At 47.3% G+C, this 16878-nt stretch overlaps 1 protein-coding gene across 1 annotated transcript; it reads left to right on the plus strand.

The window, feature by feature from the left end:
• The first annotated feature begins 269 nt into the window (after window positions 1–269).
• On the plus strand, window positions 270–5968 carry LOC117581196 (toll-like receptor 7). The gene has a single exon (XM_034268161.1). The coding sequence runs from the start codon at window positions 749–751 to the stop codon at window positions 4940–4942; it is 4194 nt and encodes a 1397-aa protein (XP_034124052.1). The 5' UTR covers window positions 270–748; the 3' UTR covers window positions 4943–5968.
• Window positions 5969–16878: the final 10910 nt, after the last annotated feature.

Genomic DNA, 16878 nt, shown 5'->3' on the forward strand with positions numbered 1-16878 from the left:
CTCTGCTGTGTGGGAGCGCAATGTGTGAGAGCGAAGCAGCGCCATGCATGCTGCCTGCCTGCATGTGCATTGAGAAAGAGTGCGCGCCGGCAGAACACGAACGTGCACACAGATTTTGTGTGTCTGTCTGCTGCCTGTCCGTTTCGTGTCGGTGTGCTGCTGCTGCTGCTGCTGCTGCGCGACGTCGCGTCGTCGGCGCTGCCGCTGCCTCGTCGGTATTTTCACATTTTCAACGAGCCAACGGAGTCGCAGTGGCCAACTCCAGCAATCACTTTGGCTTGAAACGCGGCGAACGAAACATGTGCTGAGGAAACGAGCTCCGACGCGAATTACTTCAAACCAAAAACGAAACGAAACGAAAACTGAATTTCTCATTCTCATTCGTATTCGTCGTCTCTAACGCGTAACGTAAAAGCAATTATAACAAAACAAGAGCAAAAATACTATCCAAAAATTAAGTGGAAATATTAAAGAGAGAAAAAAAATAGTGCAAATCGCTAAGTGACACGCCACCACACGCCACACAAGGATTACGGGTACACGCGGGTTGGAAAAAGCGATCAAAAAATGAAAACCAGAAAGTGACAGAGTGTTGCAACAACAACAACAACAACAACCAAAACCCAAGCCAAGAGCAATCGAAACCGATCTAAACTAAGAGAAGAGCCCTCTCCCCACACAGAGTGGCGAGGCTCTAACCTCCAACAATCCAAAACCAACGCACCAAGAACCGAGTGAAGCATCCAACATGTTGGCCCACTGCCTGTTGCTTCTGCTGGCCGCCGTGGCCGTGCCCGTGCGCAGTACGCATGCGCAGCAGTGCGCCTGGGAGTTCGTTCGCACCACCATGGACATTAAGTGCAATGTGCGGGCGCTGGACGCCACCGCGCCCCTCGATCTGCAGGTGGCCGAGACGGCCAACCGACTGGAGCTGCAGTGCAGTCAGGATTTGCTGCACGCCAGCGAGCTGTCCTCGGGTCTCTTCGGGCGGCTGCAGAAGCTCGAGGAGCTGCAGGTGGATGCCTGCAAGCTGCAGCGCATACCGGCGAACGCCTTCGAGGGTCTCCTCTCCCTCAAGCGGCTGAGTCTGCAGACACACAACGCCATGTGGGGACCGGGCAAGACGCTGGATCTGCATGCCCAGTCCTTCCACGGCCTGCGCGAGCTGAGCGAACTGCATCTGGCCGACAATAATGTGAGACAGCTGCCCGAGGGCCTGTGGTGCTCCATGCCCAGCCTCCAGCTGCTAAATCTCACCCAGAATCGCATCCGGTCCGCCGAGTATCTCGGCTTCTCCGAGAAACTGTGCGTTGGCTCGGCCCTGAGCAATGCCAACGGTGCCGTCAGCGGTGGTTCCGAGCTCCAGGTGCTGGATGTCTCCTACAACGAGCTGCGCTCCCTGCCCGATGCCTGGGGCGCCTCCCGCCTGCGTCGCCTCCAAACGCTCAGTCTGCAGCACAACAACATCAGCTCGCTGGCGCCCAACTCGCTGGCGGGTCTGAGCTCTCTGCGCGTGCTCAACATCTCGTACAACCATTTGGAGTCGCTGCCCGCCGATGCCTTTGCGGGCAACAAGGAGCTGCGCGAACTGCATCTGCAGGGCAACGATCTGTACGATCTGCCCAAGGGTCTGCTGCATCGCCTCGAGCAGCTGCTGGTGCTCGATCTGAGCGGCAATCAGCTGACCAGCCATCACGTGGACAACAACACATTCGCGGGCCTGATCCGCCTCATCGTGCTGAATCTCTCGAACAACGCGCTCACCCGCATCGGGGCCAAAACCTTCAAGGAGCTGTACTTTCTGCAGATTCTCGACATGCGCAACAACTCCATAGGCCATGTGGAGGAGGGCGCCTTCCTGCCGCTCTACAATCTGCACACCCTGAACCTCGCCGAGAACCGTCTCCACACACTCGACAACAAGATCTTCAACGGGCTCTATGTGCTGACGAAGCTGACGCTGAACAACAACCTCATCAGCATCGTGGAGATGCAGGCATTCCGCAACTGCTCCGACCTGAAGGAGCTCGACCTCAGCTCCAATCAGCTGATGGAGGTGCCCGAGGCCGTGCAGGATCTGAGCATGCTCAAGACACTCGATCTGGGCGAGAATCAGATCTCGGACTTCAAGAACAACACATTCCGCAATCTCAACCAGCTGACGGGTCTGCGCCTGATCGACAATCGCATCGGCAACATCACCGTGGGCATGTTCCAGGATCTGCCACGCTTGAGCGTGCTCAATCTGGCCAAGAATCGCATTCAGAACATTGAGCGTGGCACCTTCGACAAGAACACGGAGATCGAGGCCATTCGGCTGGACAAGAACTTTCTCACCGACATCAATGGCATCTTTGCCACACTGGCCTCCCTGCTGTGGCTGAATCTGTCTGAGAATCACTTGGTGTGGTTCGACTATGCCTTCATCCCGTCGAACCTCAAGTGGCTGGACATTCATGGCAACTACATCGAGGCGCTGGGCAACTACTACAAGCTGCAGGAGGAGATACGCGTGACCACGCTGGATGCCTCGCACAATCGCATCACGGAGATCGGCGCCATGTCCGTGCCCAACTCCATTGAGCTGCTGTTCATCAACAACAACATCATTGGGCAGATTCAGGCCAACACTTTTGTGGACAAGACGCGTCTGGCCCGTGTCGATCTGTACGCCAACGTTCTGTCCAAGATCTCGCTGAATGCGCTGCGTGTGGCCCCCGTCTCCGCTGAGAAGCCGGTGCCCGAGTTCTATTTGGGTGGCAATCCCTTCGAGTGCGACTGCTCCATGGAGTGGCTGCAGCGCATCAACAACCTGACCACCCGGCAGCATCCCCGCGTTGTGGATCTGGCCAACATCGAGTGCCTGATGCCCCACAGCCGCAACGCCCCACTGCGCCCGCTCTCCAGCCTGGCCTCCACGGACTTTGTCTGCAAGTACGACAGCCACTGCCCGCCCACATGCCACTGCTGCGAGTACGAGCAGTGCGAGTGCGAGGTGATCTGCCCCAACAACTGCAGCTGCTTCCACGACGCCACTTGGTCCACGAACATCGTGGACTGCGGCAAGCAGGATCTCGGCAGCCTGCCCGCCCGCATACCCCAGGACGTGAGCGATCTCTACTTGGATGGCAACAACATTCCCGTGCTGGAGGCGGGACAGCTGGCGGGCAAGCGCAATCTGCGCGCCCTCTACCTCAACTCCTCCAATCTGATGACCCTGCAGAACGGCAGCCTCTCGCAGCTCACCAATCTACGCGTGCTCCATCTGGAGAACAACAAACTGACGACCTTGGAGGGCACCGAGTTCCAGGCGCTGAATCTCATGCGGGAGCTGTATCTGCACAACAACATGCTGACGCACATCTCCAACGGCAGCTTCGAGCCGCTCGTCTCCCTCAAGGTGCTGCGCCTGGACAACAATCGTCTGAGCACGCTGCCCCATCTGCAGTACCGCAACAGCCTGCAGGGCCTGACGCTGGGCAGGAATGCGTGGTCGTGCCGCTGCCAACAGCTGCGGGAACTGGCACAGTTTGTGTCGGACAATGCCATGGTGGTGCGCGACTCGGCGGACATTTACTGCATCGATGCGGGCATCAAGCGGGAGCTGGAGCTGCTCGGCAATGCAGCCGGTGGACCCGACTGCTCCGAGCTGCTCGATGCCAGCGCCAGCAACATCTCCTCGTCGCAGGACATTGCCGGTGGCTATCGCCTGCCGCTGCTGGCCGCCGTCCTGGTGCTCATCTTCCTGGTCGTCGTCCTCATCGTTGTCTTTGTCTTCCGCGAGAGCGTGCGCATGTGGCTGTTCGCCCACTACGGCGTTCGCGTCTGCGAGCCGCGCTTCGAGGATGCCGGCAAGCTGTACGACGCCATCATTCTGCACTCCGAGAAGGATTACGAGTTTGTCTGCCGCAACATTGCCGCCGAGCTGGAGCACGGCCGTCCGCCGTTTCGTCTGTGCATTCAGCAGCGCGATCTGCCCCCGCAGGCCTCCCACCTGCAGCTGGTGGAGGGAGCTCGCGCCTCGCGCAAGATCATTCTGGTGCTCACACGCAATCTGCTGGCCACCGAATGGAATCGCGTCGAGTTCCGCAACGCCTTCCACGAGGCACTCCGCGGACTCGCCCAGAAGCTGGTGATCATCGAGGAGACTAGCGTCTCCTCAGAGGCCGAGGATGTGGCCGAGCTCTCGCCCTACTTGAAGTCCGTGCCATCGAATCGTCTGCTCACCTGCGACCGCTACTTCTGGGAGAAGCTCCGCTATGCCATCCCCATCGAGCTGTCGCCGCGGGGCAACAATTACACCCTGGACCACCATGAGCGCTTCAAGCAGCCCGTCTCCCCGGGCATGATCTTCCGCCAGGCCCCGCCGCCGCCAGCCTACTACTGCACCGAGGACATGGAGGCCAACTACAGCTCCGCCACCACAGCCACCCCCTCGCCCAGGCCCACCCGCCCAGGGGGCCCGGCACGCATTGTGGACTCCATGCCCATGCCCATGCGCCCGCCCTCGGAGCACATCTACCACAGCATCGAGTCGGAGTACAGCGCCTACGATCAGCACGAGGCTCTCTCCATGATCCCCACTGGCCTGATGCACCACCATCAGCATCAGCAGCAGCAACAGCAGCAGCAGCTGGCGCGCCACCACCAGCAGCAGCAACAGCAGCAGCAGCAGCAGCGCCTGTTGCAGCCCCAGTTCCGGGCGGTGGGCGCGGCCATGCCCATGCCGCAGCAGGCAACGGCGCCCGTGCATCTGCGCAGTGGCAGTGGACTGAGTCAGGCCAGCACAAGTACACAGTCGACGGCGCAGGCTTCCACATCCGCTGCGGCAGCGCAACAGCAACAACAACAGCAGCAGCAGCAGCAGCAGCAGCAGCAGCAGCAACAGGCAGCTGCCACCGGTGAGACGGCCAATAAGAATGGACAGGCATTCCTGGTGTAAGCTGCGAAAAAAGCTGCAATGCCCTGCCCCATTGCCACACACTGCTCCTGCTGCCATCTCTTTCTCCCTCGCACTGCTCACGGGCGGTTCCTGCGCAGGGGCGGCCATCTTGAAGCTGGTTCGCTCGCTTGCGCAACCGGCGGAAGTAGAACATACACTACACACACACACACACACACACACACAAGCACACACAAACACACACTATAGTAGAAAACAAAAAGACTTTTTTCGTAGGCATTTCTTGAAACAATTTATTTGCATTTCGCCTCTGGTGTTCGTTCATGTGTCGTTGTTGTCGATGTCGTCAGGGGTTAGAGAATTGTGTTTGTCGTTTTGTAGACAGACAGACAGACAGACAGAAAGAGCCAGAGACCGACAGACAGAGAGAGAGAGAGAGAGGGACACGTATATAAATACACATAAAAAAAAACTATAAAATAATTAGCATTTATCTATATAACAAAAAAAAAAAGAGAAAACAAAAAAACAATTACTAGAAATGTTGTTAAAACACTTTCAAATTCAATGTGATATATTAATTAACTATAGTTAAAAGCGGGGAGCCCGACTGTCCCCTGTCCCCCAAAACACTGTAATTCGTAGATATATATTTAGTAGTTCTAGCCAGGCATAAAAAAGAACCTAAATAAACTACAACTAAACAAAAATATACATTCGTCGTTCGTTCGCATCAACGTTGGAGCACCACTCATCCTAAGCTACACGAAAACAATAACTATTTCAAATATTTCAATTAAATTTAATCTGAATGTAATGTGTGTATATAGCAGAATCGCAAACAGCAACAACAACAACAACAACAACAACAACAACAACCATTTAGAGCACTTAATGTATTTATTACTGTAATGTAATGTCGTACTGTATACTGTATAGAGAAGGAGACCCCCGCCCCGATGGGGGTACGAAACTAAATTAATTTAATTCAATTTACTTAATGGCAAATGTATTATTAAATTAATTATTACAATTACATAAAACAACAAGCAGAAAAACAAAAAAACAAAACAAAAAACAGAACAAGAAATATATCTGAGAAAATAAACGCAAAAACATTACAAAATATTGTGAAAACATTTAAACAAAACTCAACTGTTTTTAATCAATTTTAGCAGCGGGAAAAGGGTATATCTGTGGTATGATATGGCAGCGAAATGGTTAAGATGGGATGGATTCTACTTTTGTTAATGCTTACTGCAGGAAGCCATACCCATCGTAGTACCCATGGACATCTGCCTGTTTTAAATTTCAATTATTTTCGCTCATCAAACAAACATCACCACGAAACCTTCAACGTTCCGACAGCCTTCCCCATGGACTGACAGACACCACAAATACCATTATTTCATACTTAATTTTTAATGCGATTTATTAAGGGCAAAACATTAAATGTTGCAATGGCCGAAATTTTAACTAAAACTCGCATACTAAACTAACTAAACAAAAGCTATGCGTAGCGTAAAGTTAATTGCTTGTAAATAATTATTTTATTTATTAATACCAACAAATGTTGGTATACTCTGATGGGAAAACGCACTCGAACAAACACTTTGCATATGCCGCAAACACCACTCACTGAAAAACTCACATGTGCAGTCCGTTTGTTCGTTTATGTAAATGGTTATTTGTCGAAATTATAAAACGAAATTAAAATGCGGTGCCGTGCGAAAATTGCGTTTTGTAATTGCATACATTTTGCTCCAACAAACCGCAAAATTTCACAAAACCTCAACAACTCGAACGAGCTAATAATTTCCACTAAAAAAACGACAAATATATTTATTTTCGCCGCTTGGGGGAAAACTGATTGGCAAATGAATTAATGTTATAGTCTCTAATTAGCCCGCAGTTGAGTGAAGATTTCATTTTTACCCAGAGCCGAAAAGGCTTTAAGGATGCTCCTAAAGAGCTTCGAATTTTGCTGGCGCTGTCTCTTATTTATGGGCATACCAGCATATCGGCATGCGTCTATGTATTTCTGCTCTAACCCTGACACTTTTTTGGCAATGTCAGCGTCAGAGTCAGAGTCAGAGTCGGAGCCACAATCTCTTGCCAAAAGTCTTGCCGCAATCGTTGGCCAAAAATCGTTGGGAGCGCTTGGCGATTGCATATTTTATGAGTGTAAGCCACACACACACACACACGCGAAAAGTACACTCGATGGCAAATTAAGTATGTCATTTTGGTGCGGAAAATATATGTACAGACGTGGAAATAAGTGGAAGGAAAACCCAAATTGCAAACTGCAACTGCCGCGCCAGTCTACATTGAAAAGCAAAGCAAACTAATTGAAAATCAATAAGCAGTTGCACAGACACAAAACACGAGAAAATCAACAGGAAAATACAAACAAGAAAATAATAATAAAAAGCGTCAAGAAAGTAGCAAAATTTAATGGCAAAACGGAAAGGGTTCAGCTACAGCAGATACTTCAGAGAATGGGTCAGCCATGCTTTACCTTGTTCTTTTTCGAATGAATTAAATTCCTGCACAGGTAAAGCTAGCAAATGAAAGTAGACCTGAGTTGAAGACGAGCGAGCATCTTGTTAAAGTTCGAAAATTCCAAGAGAAAAACTCAATCAGTTTGCCATTATTAATTACTTAGACTTACTTACTTACGTAGACTGAAAGTATTGCAATCGACTTAAAGTTTTCACGGCCCCCACACCCACAACACCAAGGAGCCCATCTGGATTCCTTTTCCCATTCCCTTTCGAGCTCCACGTTGTCATTAACGATCGGAAAGTGGATAACCAAACGCGAATACTTATAAGAAATGCATTTATGCAAAGTGCACGGCTACAGTTTCTTAAAGAAATGGAAAAATGTCATTAAGTTGTTCGCCGGCCAGCACAGTGGGGGGAGGTTGATGGTGGGAAATTGATTTGTTTTATAATTAAAACATGCAAAATGCATATGTAAGGCAAATCACTTTAAGCCCCATAAAAGGTACAGAGCCCCGATATGGCGGTGGCGGTGGCTGTGGATATGAATATGTTGGAGCTGTCATAGAGGAATTTACAATTAATACGGACAGAGCCATACAGCAGTGCACATATTGTACATTGTACATATATCGATGTAGTTGTATTTTTTTGCATTTATAAGTTTGCTTTCGGATAACAAATGGATAAATGGAACGTAATGAGACCGCTGGGATGCTGCTGACCGCACAGCTAACCCACTAGTAGATATTTATGTACTCTCCCATGTACATACGTACATTTATCGTACATACCAATAACATTTTTTAGAATATGCACCCTCTGGCCATGAAAACTAAACTTTGATTTACCAAACTTCAATAAAAACGTACAGCGGGTGTGCGGGGGAAAGGGTGACTCGGCCGGGGGCCAAGTTGAAAGCGCAAACACAAATATTTATGCTTTATTAAAAACCAAAATTAATACACTAAAACAACAACGATTATGCGTGTGGTATACATGAAATATCGTTGTAGCAACACAAACACCAACAACACCCGCTTCTGGGGTACATTTCGGGCAGACAAACCTCCCCCTCGCCACTGGCTTATCGTGGCCCACACCCAGCAAATAACACAAAAAACACCGAAAAAGGGTTCTCATTTCTTCAAATATTTTGCATACCCTTGATGGGGTATTTTTTTTTTGGGTTTGTTTTGTTTTTCGTTTTTGCTTTCATTTATTTGCTGCTGCTGTTTGTTAATAAAAAATGCAAACACAGGGTGGATTTTGGTTGGGGGCGGGAGGCCGAGGCTGAAGGGCACTCGAAACAAAAAACTGGTTCAGTGTGGCATTCAGGGGGGAGGTACGATAGGTACGCCAACTATTTGCATACAGCACTAAGCGCATAAATAGACAACTACAAAACAAGTTGGCCGCTCGAATCGCTAGGATTGCAGTTACAAGAGTGCAGAGTGGTGGCGGACAGGGGGTTGGGTGATTGGGTGGCTCGGTGGCTCGGTGGAGTGGTGTTTCGGTACTTTTGGTCTGTGCATTCGGTCAGTTTTGGCAGTGCGCCGTGCCGCTTCCACTCCAAAATCGGGCCAAAATCCCCGGCTGAAGCTTTGTTTAAACTATTGTCTGACGTAGTCGGATGTTTATGCATGCGGTTTTTCATGAACGCGAATACTTAACTATTTTTGTGCGGTGCTAAAGTTGTTATACGCCATGCCATGTCCGTGCCCCGTGCCCCGTGTCCCTGATGCAAGTAGCTAAATAACACAGCTAGAGCGGTGCATTCCTCGCTCTACATTCTGGTATTCAAGGCTTATGGCGTGTGTTCTCTTTATTTAACATGAAAATTCCTTTATCTAAATTATGAAATAAATTTGCATCACATTAAGAAATGATTTTACAGGCAAATCTTCTGCCAAAAGATTTATTGAATATACCCCTGCAGCTGTCCAAATATTCATTTGGCATTAAAATTACACATAAAGTGTGCACCTTTTGTGACATTCAAACTTTTGTTTTCCTTTGCACACTTTTCGCACTTTTCCACTTTCCGCGACTCGAGAGAGCTTTTCGCGTCTGCATGAATATTAGCACCCTCGCTGGAACTCTGATTGTCAAAGAAAGTGTCTGTGTGTGTGTGTGTGTGTGTGTGTGTGTGAGCATATTTTATCTTAGCTTTGCCAATCTGCGTAAAATTATTTATTCATATTCATAACTTTGTGTGTGTTTTTTCTTGTTTTTTTTTCGTTTGTGCCATTCTTGTGCAATTCCATTCGCCGACTGATGGACTGACTGACTGATAAACTGGCTGCACTAACCGTAAGAGAGGAGAAGCTCTGCCCCAGCGCGCCCCACCCTAGTCTTCCCAGCAGAACGGAAGAGGAGCGGGGAGCGTAAGGCAAATCGTGTGCCGCTTTCGCATTTCCCACGGCATCAAAATGTTGCCTCTCCGTTGCTGTTTGGTGTGCCCCTGCTTCAGCCCCACAGCCTCACCTCGAATTCTACGGCAGTGGAGGCAATGGCAACGCCAGAATCGCGCACTTCCTTCATTTGCATTACAATGATAAACTCCAAAGTGTGTGCCAGTGTGTGCGTGTCTGTGCCAGAGAATTTCTTAATATTTGTTTGCTTGCCCCACCCCGCCCGGCTTTTCGTTTGAATTGCTTCTGTTTTTTGGCTTCTTTTGATTTTAGTTTTGCCCCTTTGCAGCACATGTGGTTATAAGAAGATACTCCGCAGAAACTGGAATATGTTATTTATGAACCCAAAAATAAGAAAAAACACCAAAAATCAAAAGATACTTTGTGTAGAAGTGTGCGTCGGTAGCCGAACGAAGTCTCATGTGGAACAAATTTAGCCTCAATTCGTTTATAATGTGTGCCCCCAACAAGAGCCACAGAGGCAGAGGCAGATCCAGAGCCAAAATCGAGCCAGAGCCCCAGCCAGAATCGAGAGCTAAACAAATGAGTTATCAAACTGAATGCCACGCTCATTAGGCATAAATTTGGCATAGATACAATGGTGTAAGTGTGCTCAGAGCTCATTCCCGCCACCCCAAAAAAGGGTGCAGCCCGATTCGGCATTAGAAATGTGTCATCGACAGCCAAACCAGCCCACATCTGGCCCCATCAAAGCTGCCTAATGAAGACATCTTTTCACAAATTCGAAGCAATCTATTCAAAAATTGGAAGCGACGTCGTGAATTATTCTTTGTGGCTCATTTGAATTGACTTTTTACCATACATTTTCTCCGAGCCAAGACAAACTAATTGTTATGCAATGGACGGGGCCACTGAAGCATTGAACATAATTTCGGAAACAATGACAAAAGCAGAGAAGACCAGAAATAGTCATTGGACTTGGTGCGACGTCATCGACACTTTTTTTTTTGGACTGGCCCATCATAACTGTGCGGTGGCAAAAAGCCTGAGACACAATCTGAATGTTGGAACTTCGAGTGCAAAGTACAGTGGAACGTGCATAAAGGAAACTGTGGTTTGGGTAACAGTTTTACGGAAATAATTGAAATGTTTCCAGAGTTCTAGGCGTGGCAACCACTGTGCAACTGCCAAACAACGGCCACTGTATGTGGCCACAGCAGGCACCACACACCACATACACACAGCAGAGAGAGGCAGGCCACTTGTGTTTATCATTTTCCTCTCTCTCTCTCTCTCCCCTGTTTTTTTTTGTACAAATCATCAACTTAATTATGCTTATATTAAGGTTTTTATCTGCACGGCTGACTTTTCACATGGGAGTCAGTTGTGGCAGTGGCTGTGGCAAAGAGGGTACACACACACACACACACACGGGGCAAGTGCCGGTAGCTCGAGTGCAACAACTCGACTTATTTGTAACCAGCGACGAGACGACGATGACTGCTACCGCCTGTAGCCTCCTGTTGAGTTCGCTCTCTAGATCTCAGTCAGTGTATCTGTATCTCTATCTGAGTGTGTGTGTGCGTTTGTCAAGTGCACTTATAGCTTATTTGCATATAGCAGGCACTTTGGTAATTGAATTCAGTTAGCCGCAGCAAAAACAAAAAAAAAAGGCTGGGAATGGAACTCACGCGCACGCTTGATTGGGGCATCCAGCCAGCCAGCCAGCCAGCCAGCCAGCAGGGGCAGAGCAGCCCCTTATAATGTGTTGACTGCTCATATGGCCAGGGAGACACAAGGTTGGGTGCTCGCATGTATGTATGTCTTATGATTAAGTTTGAGTGGAGCCTGGCGTTGTGGCCACAATTAAGCAGAACCTTTCTAGGCACTCGAAAAACAAACTACAGTTACCATAGGGGCATGTGGCAGTGGCAGTGGCAGTGGCAACAGCAGAACCCTAGGCTGATGGCAAAGTCAAGTGCTTTGGGCCAACAAAACAATATGCAAATGTCTCGGTAAATGAATTCCAATTAGGCAAAAAGAAGTGGAGGAAGAATCTGAAAGGAACAACAAAACCAAGTGTGTGTTTGAATTTTCAACATATCTACGTACAGTCATAAATAATTTTGTTTACCAATAAAAAAAAATTACTAACGAAGCAAACGTGCAGCCAGCACACACTTGGGCAATCAATGACTAAAATTGTAAGCAGGGCCCAAAACTCAGACACAAAGTAAGGGTGGGGAAGGTAATACTCTGCCCAGAGAGTTGTGTGCTCCATGTACGACGTTGTTCAAAAATAGTCCCTGGTGTTAGAAAACTAAAAATTAATAAACGGGCAGAAATAGATGATAAATAATAATAATATTTTCTGCACGTAAGTTGTTGACAAACCGCGCTCCATGAATCATATTTTTCCCCTATTTTCGAAGCGATAATCTTCATTCTCCCTTTGATATACCCTCTCGTACATCCTTTTATAATCATCTTGCATCTGGCCATCCGGAAATAAATATTTATTATATGCAAAAAGCAGAGACACATTGTTTATCTAGAGAGAGAGAGGAGATGCGGAATATGGATATTGTCTCTGCCCCACCACCACCACTTCAATTCTCTTATTGAATAGAAAAGTATTTCATAAATTATGCATGTGTATCCATAAGATATTCAAGCTGTTCTGTTCTGCAGGTGCCCCCCTACACCTTGTTTGTGTGTGTGTGTGTCGGTCTCCAGGCACTAATTGTCCAAAAAGGACCACCAACGCCAGCACGTTGCCCTGTCATTAGAATGCTTTTCTCCCCCCACGGCCCAGCTGGCTGACTCTCTGTTGTTCCTGGCCACTCGGTTGTGGCATGTCCAGAAGGATGACAAAACTGCAACGTGACTGCAGTTGGTTGCACGTGGGCGTCGCAGTCGTCGGCTCTGTTGCACTGTGGACCTCTTGTTTCCCAGTTGCCTTTTGTTGCATAACGCATAACTCTGCGCATTGGGTTGCACCATCATTTGTTCATATTTTACATGACAATTGTGTCGTGCGCATAATTACACTTGTCAATATAAAATGGGTTAAGATTTTATAAGAGATTCGGCTGCCACTCCAGCGACAGTCACTTCCTACTGCAACATGACAAGCTAATTGAAATTTCATTAGCGTGGGGCAAGACTTGACGACTGAGTGGCTCGGCTCTGTGGGTTTGTGGGCCTGGTAGCCCAGTATTAATTTGTAATTTATTATTAATAATTCTTAGCACTCGAAGGCAGTTTTCGTGATAAGATTTCATGCCTTAGAAGTTGTTTTTCTTCATTGGAAAATATTATCATTGATCAGCAGTGGAAGTGGAACTGGGGGAAACATGCTGAGAGAGATATGAGCTGTGTGTAGCTGGAAAATTGAAATTATGTTCGTGCTGATATCAGCTACCGAAAGAGTGGGACAAGCCGATGGGAAGTTCCAGCAGCAGAAGGAAAGAATTCTGCGATAAGAACTCAAGATTTCATACTCCAAGCCCAGTCTACTGTTGTGGCTCCATTTCCAATTGGCATTCATATTCATAGACGATAATCAAATTAAACTCTAACAAATTAGAAGCATAATTCGTAGGGTAGGGAGGTGCAACAATAACAACAACCCAAAACCAAAACCAAAACCGAAACGAAAAGCAATCCAAAGTGAAACACAAACACACCCGCAATCTCACACACGTCGTTGTGGGCTATTCAATTATATTATGGGTGCGCCCAGGGCACACAGAGGAGCAGTCGAAGTTGCAGGACCATAGGAGACAGATGCAACAGACACACAAACACCAGCACCACATGTGCAGCAGATAGTGGGGAAAGGACAGACAGACAGACAGGGAGACAGATACTGGGGCACTGTCATTTGGCTTTTATGGCATGGTATTACGATTATTATAGCTGGGGCTTTCTGTATGCACATTATACATATAAATACATTCGAAATTATCAATGCAGGTAATTGCAGCTTATCAGTTATGCTGATTGCTTAGGCGACAACAAATATTGTTGGAGTTGGGGTTTGGCTCTGGGTTTTAGGTGCGTGTCTCACAGTCCACGCCCTTTTCACAGATATGCCTAGAATATAATATGTTACCCATACGTACATATGTACATATTAATAATAACACCAACAATTGTTGTACAGTTCCACTTGGCCTCTTCCTGTCTGTCTGGCCTGCCGGCATTCTCAGTAATTGCATTTCATTGATTTTTGCAGCAAATACTGGAGCCATCTTGGAGCCAGCCCCGTAGTCCGGGTTCATTGCATTTTCATTTCGAGTAAATAAACACAAGCCCAAGTGAAAGAGTGTCAAATATGTCATAATACTTATCTAAATTGCCACACAGAGCTGCAAAGACCCAAAATGGCAGCCAGAGACGGCACAAGATACTGTAACTGGTATCTGAGCTAGCAAGGAAGGCGGGAAGGAAGCTGAGGTTGAGCTTGAGCTTGAGACACTGCGCCACCGCCCACTTTGATTTTCGGGAGAGCAGATTCGGAATAGCCTTTTAAATATTTATCGTCTGGTAAGAGTATATTCCTCCGCCCAAGCAGGAGGAGTGGAAGCGCTTCTCTCGGATATTTTCTGTGGGTGTCTCAATAAATTGATTTGAAATTGATTCGATATTAGTTTCAGTTACGAGCAGCCTTTTAGCCGTCTGCGGTCAATATTGAAATTAAATTTCGCTGCTTAATGCTGGGTTGAGAGTATAAAAGTAGGTGTTTGGCTTATAGTTCGCTCTAGTTCGATTTGCAATTCACAAATTTAAAGGAAAATTCACTCTGCGAAAATCTACACAATATATTAAACGAATAAACAACTTTGATGTCAATCTAAAGTCAATTAAATATTAAGTTAATGTCACAACAGGAGTCTTCAGTACATTTATTATTGCCATTGCCAAAGAATTGCCATTGAAAATGTATGAATTATCCAAATGGAGAGGGGAAAAAGCTTATGAGTAGCAGATATTCGTATGTGCTGTCTCGGTCTCTCGATTTCGGTACCAGGCCAGACAGATGGGCCGCCCTTCTGCACGCCTCCGCCTCCGCCACAGCCACAGCCACAGCCACAGCGGCAGACCCCTGGTCCGTGCCAACCCGCTGTGTTTGTTTGATTTATAAAGCCTGCTAATTGCTTTTTGTCATTGGATAATATTGCATTATAAATTATGCATTAAAGTGCGCCACGCCATCGCCCCACACTCTCTCTCGCTCTCGCTCTCTTACTCTCTCGTACTCTCTCTCTGTGTACTCGCTTTCTCTGCTTTGAAATTTGGAAACGGTAGTCAGCGTCGTCTGTTCCCTTCATGCACTCGACCCCAAAAATCCTCCGCAAGGGGTTCATGTATTGATTTTGCATATTAACATAAAGATACAAATTTTCTCAATTTGATTTTCTCAGCCAAGAGAAATTGAGTCATTTTTGACACGCAGGCTAGGGGCATCTGAAATGGCTCTGGCTATCTGCAGTGCAATCAAAGTATTTGTGTTTGTTTACTGAATTTTTGGGTCTCTCTCTCGCTCTCTCGCTCTCTCGCTCTCTTTCTGTCTTACTGTTTGTTTGTTTATCTAATTTCGGTGTGTAAAATGGAGCTGTCCGGCAGGGCACTCCGCTTCACGTACCGTATTGGAGGCAAATGCCAAATGCCTGACTGTCTGCATAATTGTGTGCTTAACGCGTGCGTTTTTCCCTCTTGTGACAACACAAACAACTGAAATGTGTGGACAAAAACAAAAACAAAAACAAAAACAATCACAACAACAACCTCAACCACAGTACGGCTGTGGAAAAACAATCGAAGTCGGGGCAGAGTGTCAACGACGTCTGATTTGTTGCCACCACCCGCTGCACTGCACTCATATCGGGGCAGTGGGCACGAATCATATTATCAGCGACCAGCGAACGACCAGCAGAGAAGAGCAACAACAACAGACAATCAAGAAACTAGAATGCAATGCACATACGAAGTGTGAAATACTCTATAATCTATGCAAGGAAAAAGTACATAAGATAATGCAACAATAGTTGGAAGATAAAGCTGTTTGAATGGTCTTACAAGTTATCTATGGCCAGCACATTGATGAGTCTTTGATCGGAGAAGTCCCTCTCATACTCTATAAATGCCACATACTACAGAGTGCGCCAGTTGCAGTCGTACTGATTTCTGCTCTAGTTTTATTGCACCTTCCCCCCCCTTGTACCGGCTGTAACACTCCCTTTACCCAATTCAGTTGTTTCGATTCTGAACGCAGTCGTCTATCATTATCGCGCTCGAGCGGTAATGAGTTATGTACGCGATCTTATCCGTCACTCATGCTGCTGGCCGCAGTGCAGTGCACTCCAAAGGAAACTCAGTTATGACCAGGTCAGAGCAGTGTGCCCAGGGCGAACCCCAGAGGCAGACGAATGTACGGCCGTAATCAATGCGTCGTCACATTGGAAATCGAAAACGAAAACGAAAGGAGAACGGAGAACGGAAAAGCAAAGTCCCAACGTGGAACCGCGATACATGGGACGACTGTGGCCTGGGCCCAAACGGTTTGTTTGAGTTTTACTGCTGTTTATTTATACAACATTTTTGGTTTGTTTTCGTTGCGGGATAAATATACATATATACACATACAAAGTACAGCATATACTCAACTCACCGAAGGAAGGTACAACGCTCGAACGGAAATGCGCTTAAGCCCGAAACACTGAACTCTGAAATACTTTTGAAGCGGCTGATGAGCGGCTTTGTGGGCGGGCGGTTGGCTCCAGGAAATGGGGGAAACGCGCCTTGAATGAAAGAATTAATGGGAATATTGGTAGGCATTATGGTATATAAAGGTAATAAGTGTATGAAAAGCAGTGCAAATGGCACAAACAAATGGCTGAATGCCCGTATTTAATTCTGTTGCAATTTACAGAATTAAAATCTGATCAATTTGCGTACAAAATATTCTCCAGATATCTGACAAGTCAGCGTTACTCAACCCTTAATTTTCAGATAAATATTGTACTGCCCTGCCCTGAACTGAATATCATTTATGGAATGGCTTTCCCCCTCCTACCCATGCCACTGT

This window comes from Drosophila guanche, unplaced genomic scaffold (assembly GCF_900245975.1).
Source record: "Drosophila guanche unplaced genomic scaffold, DGUA_6, whole genome shotgun sequence".
NCBI lineage: Eukaryota > Metazoa > Arthropoda > Insecta > Diptera > Drosophilidae > Drosophila > Drosophila guanche.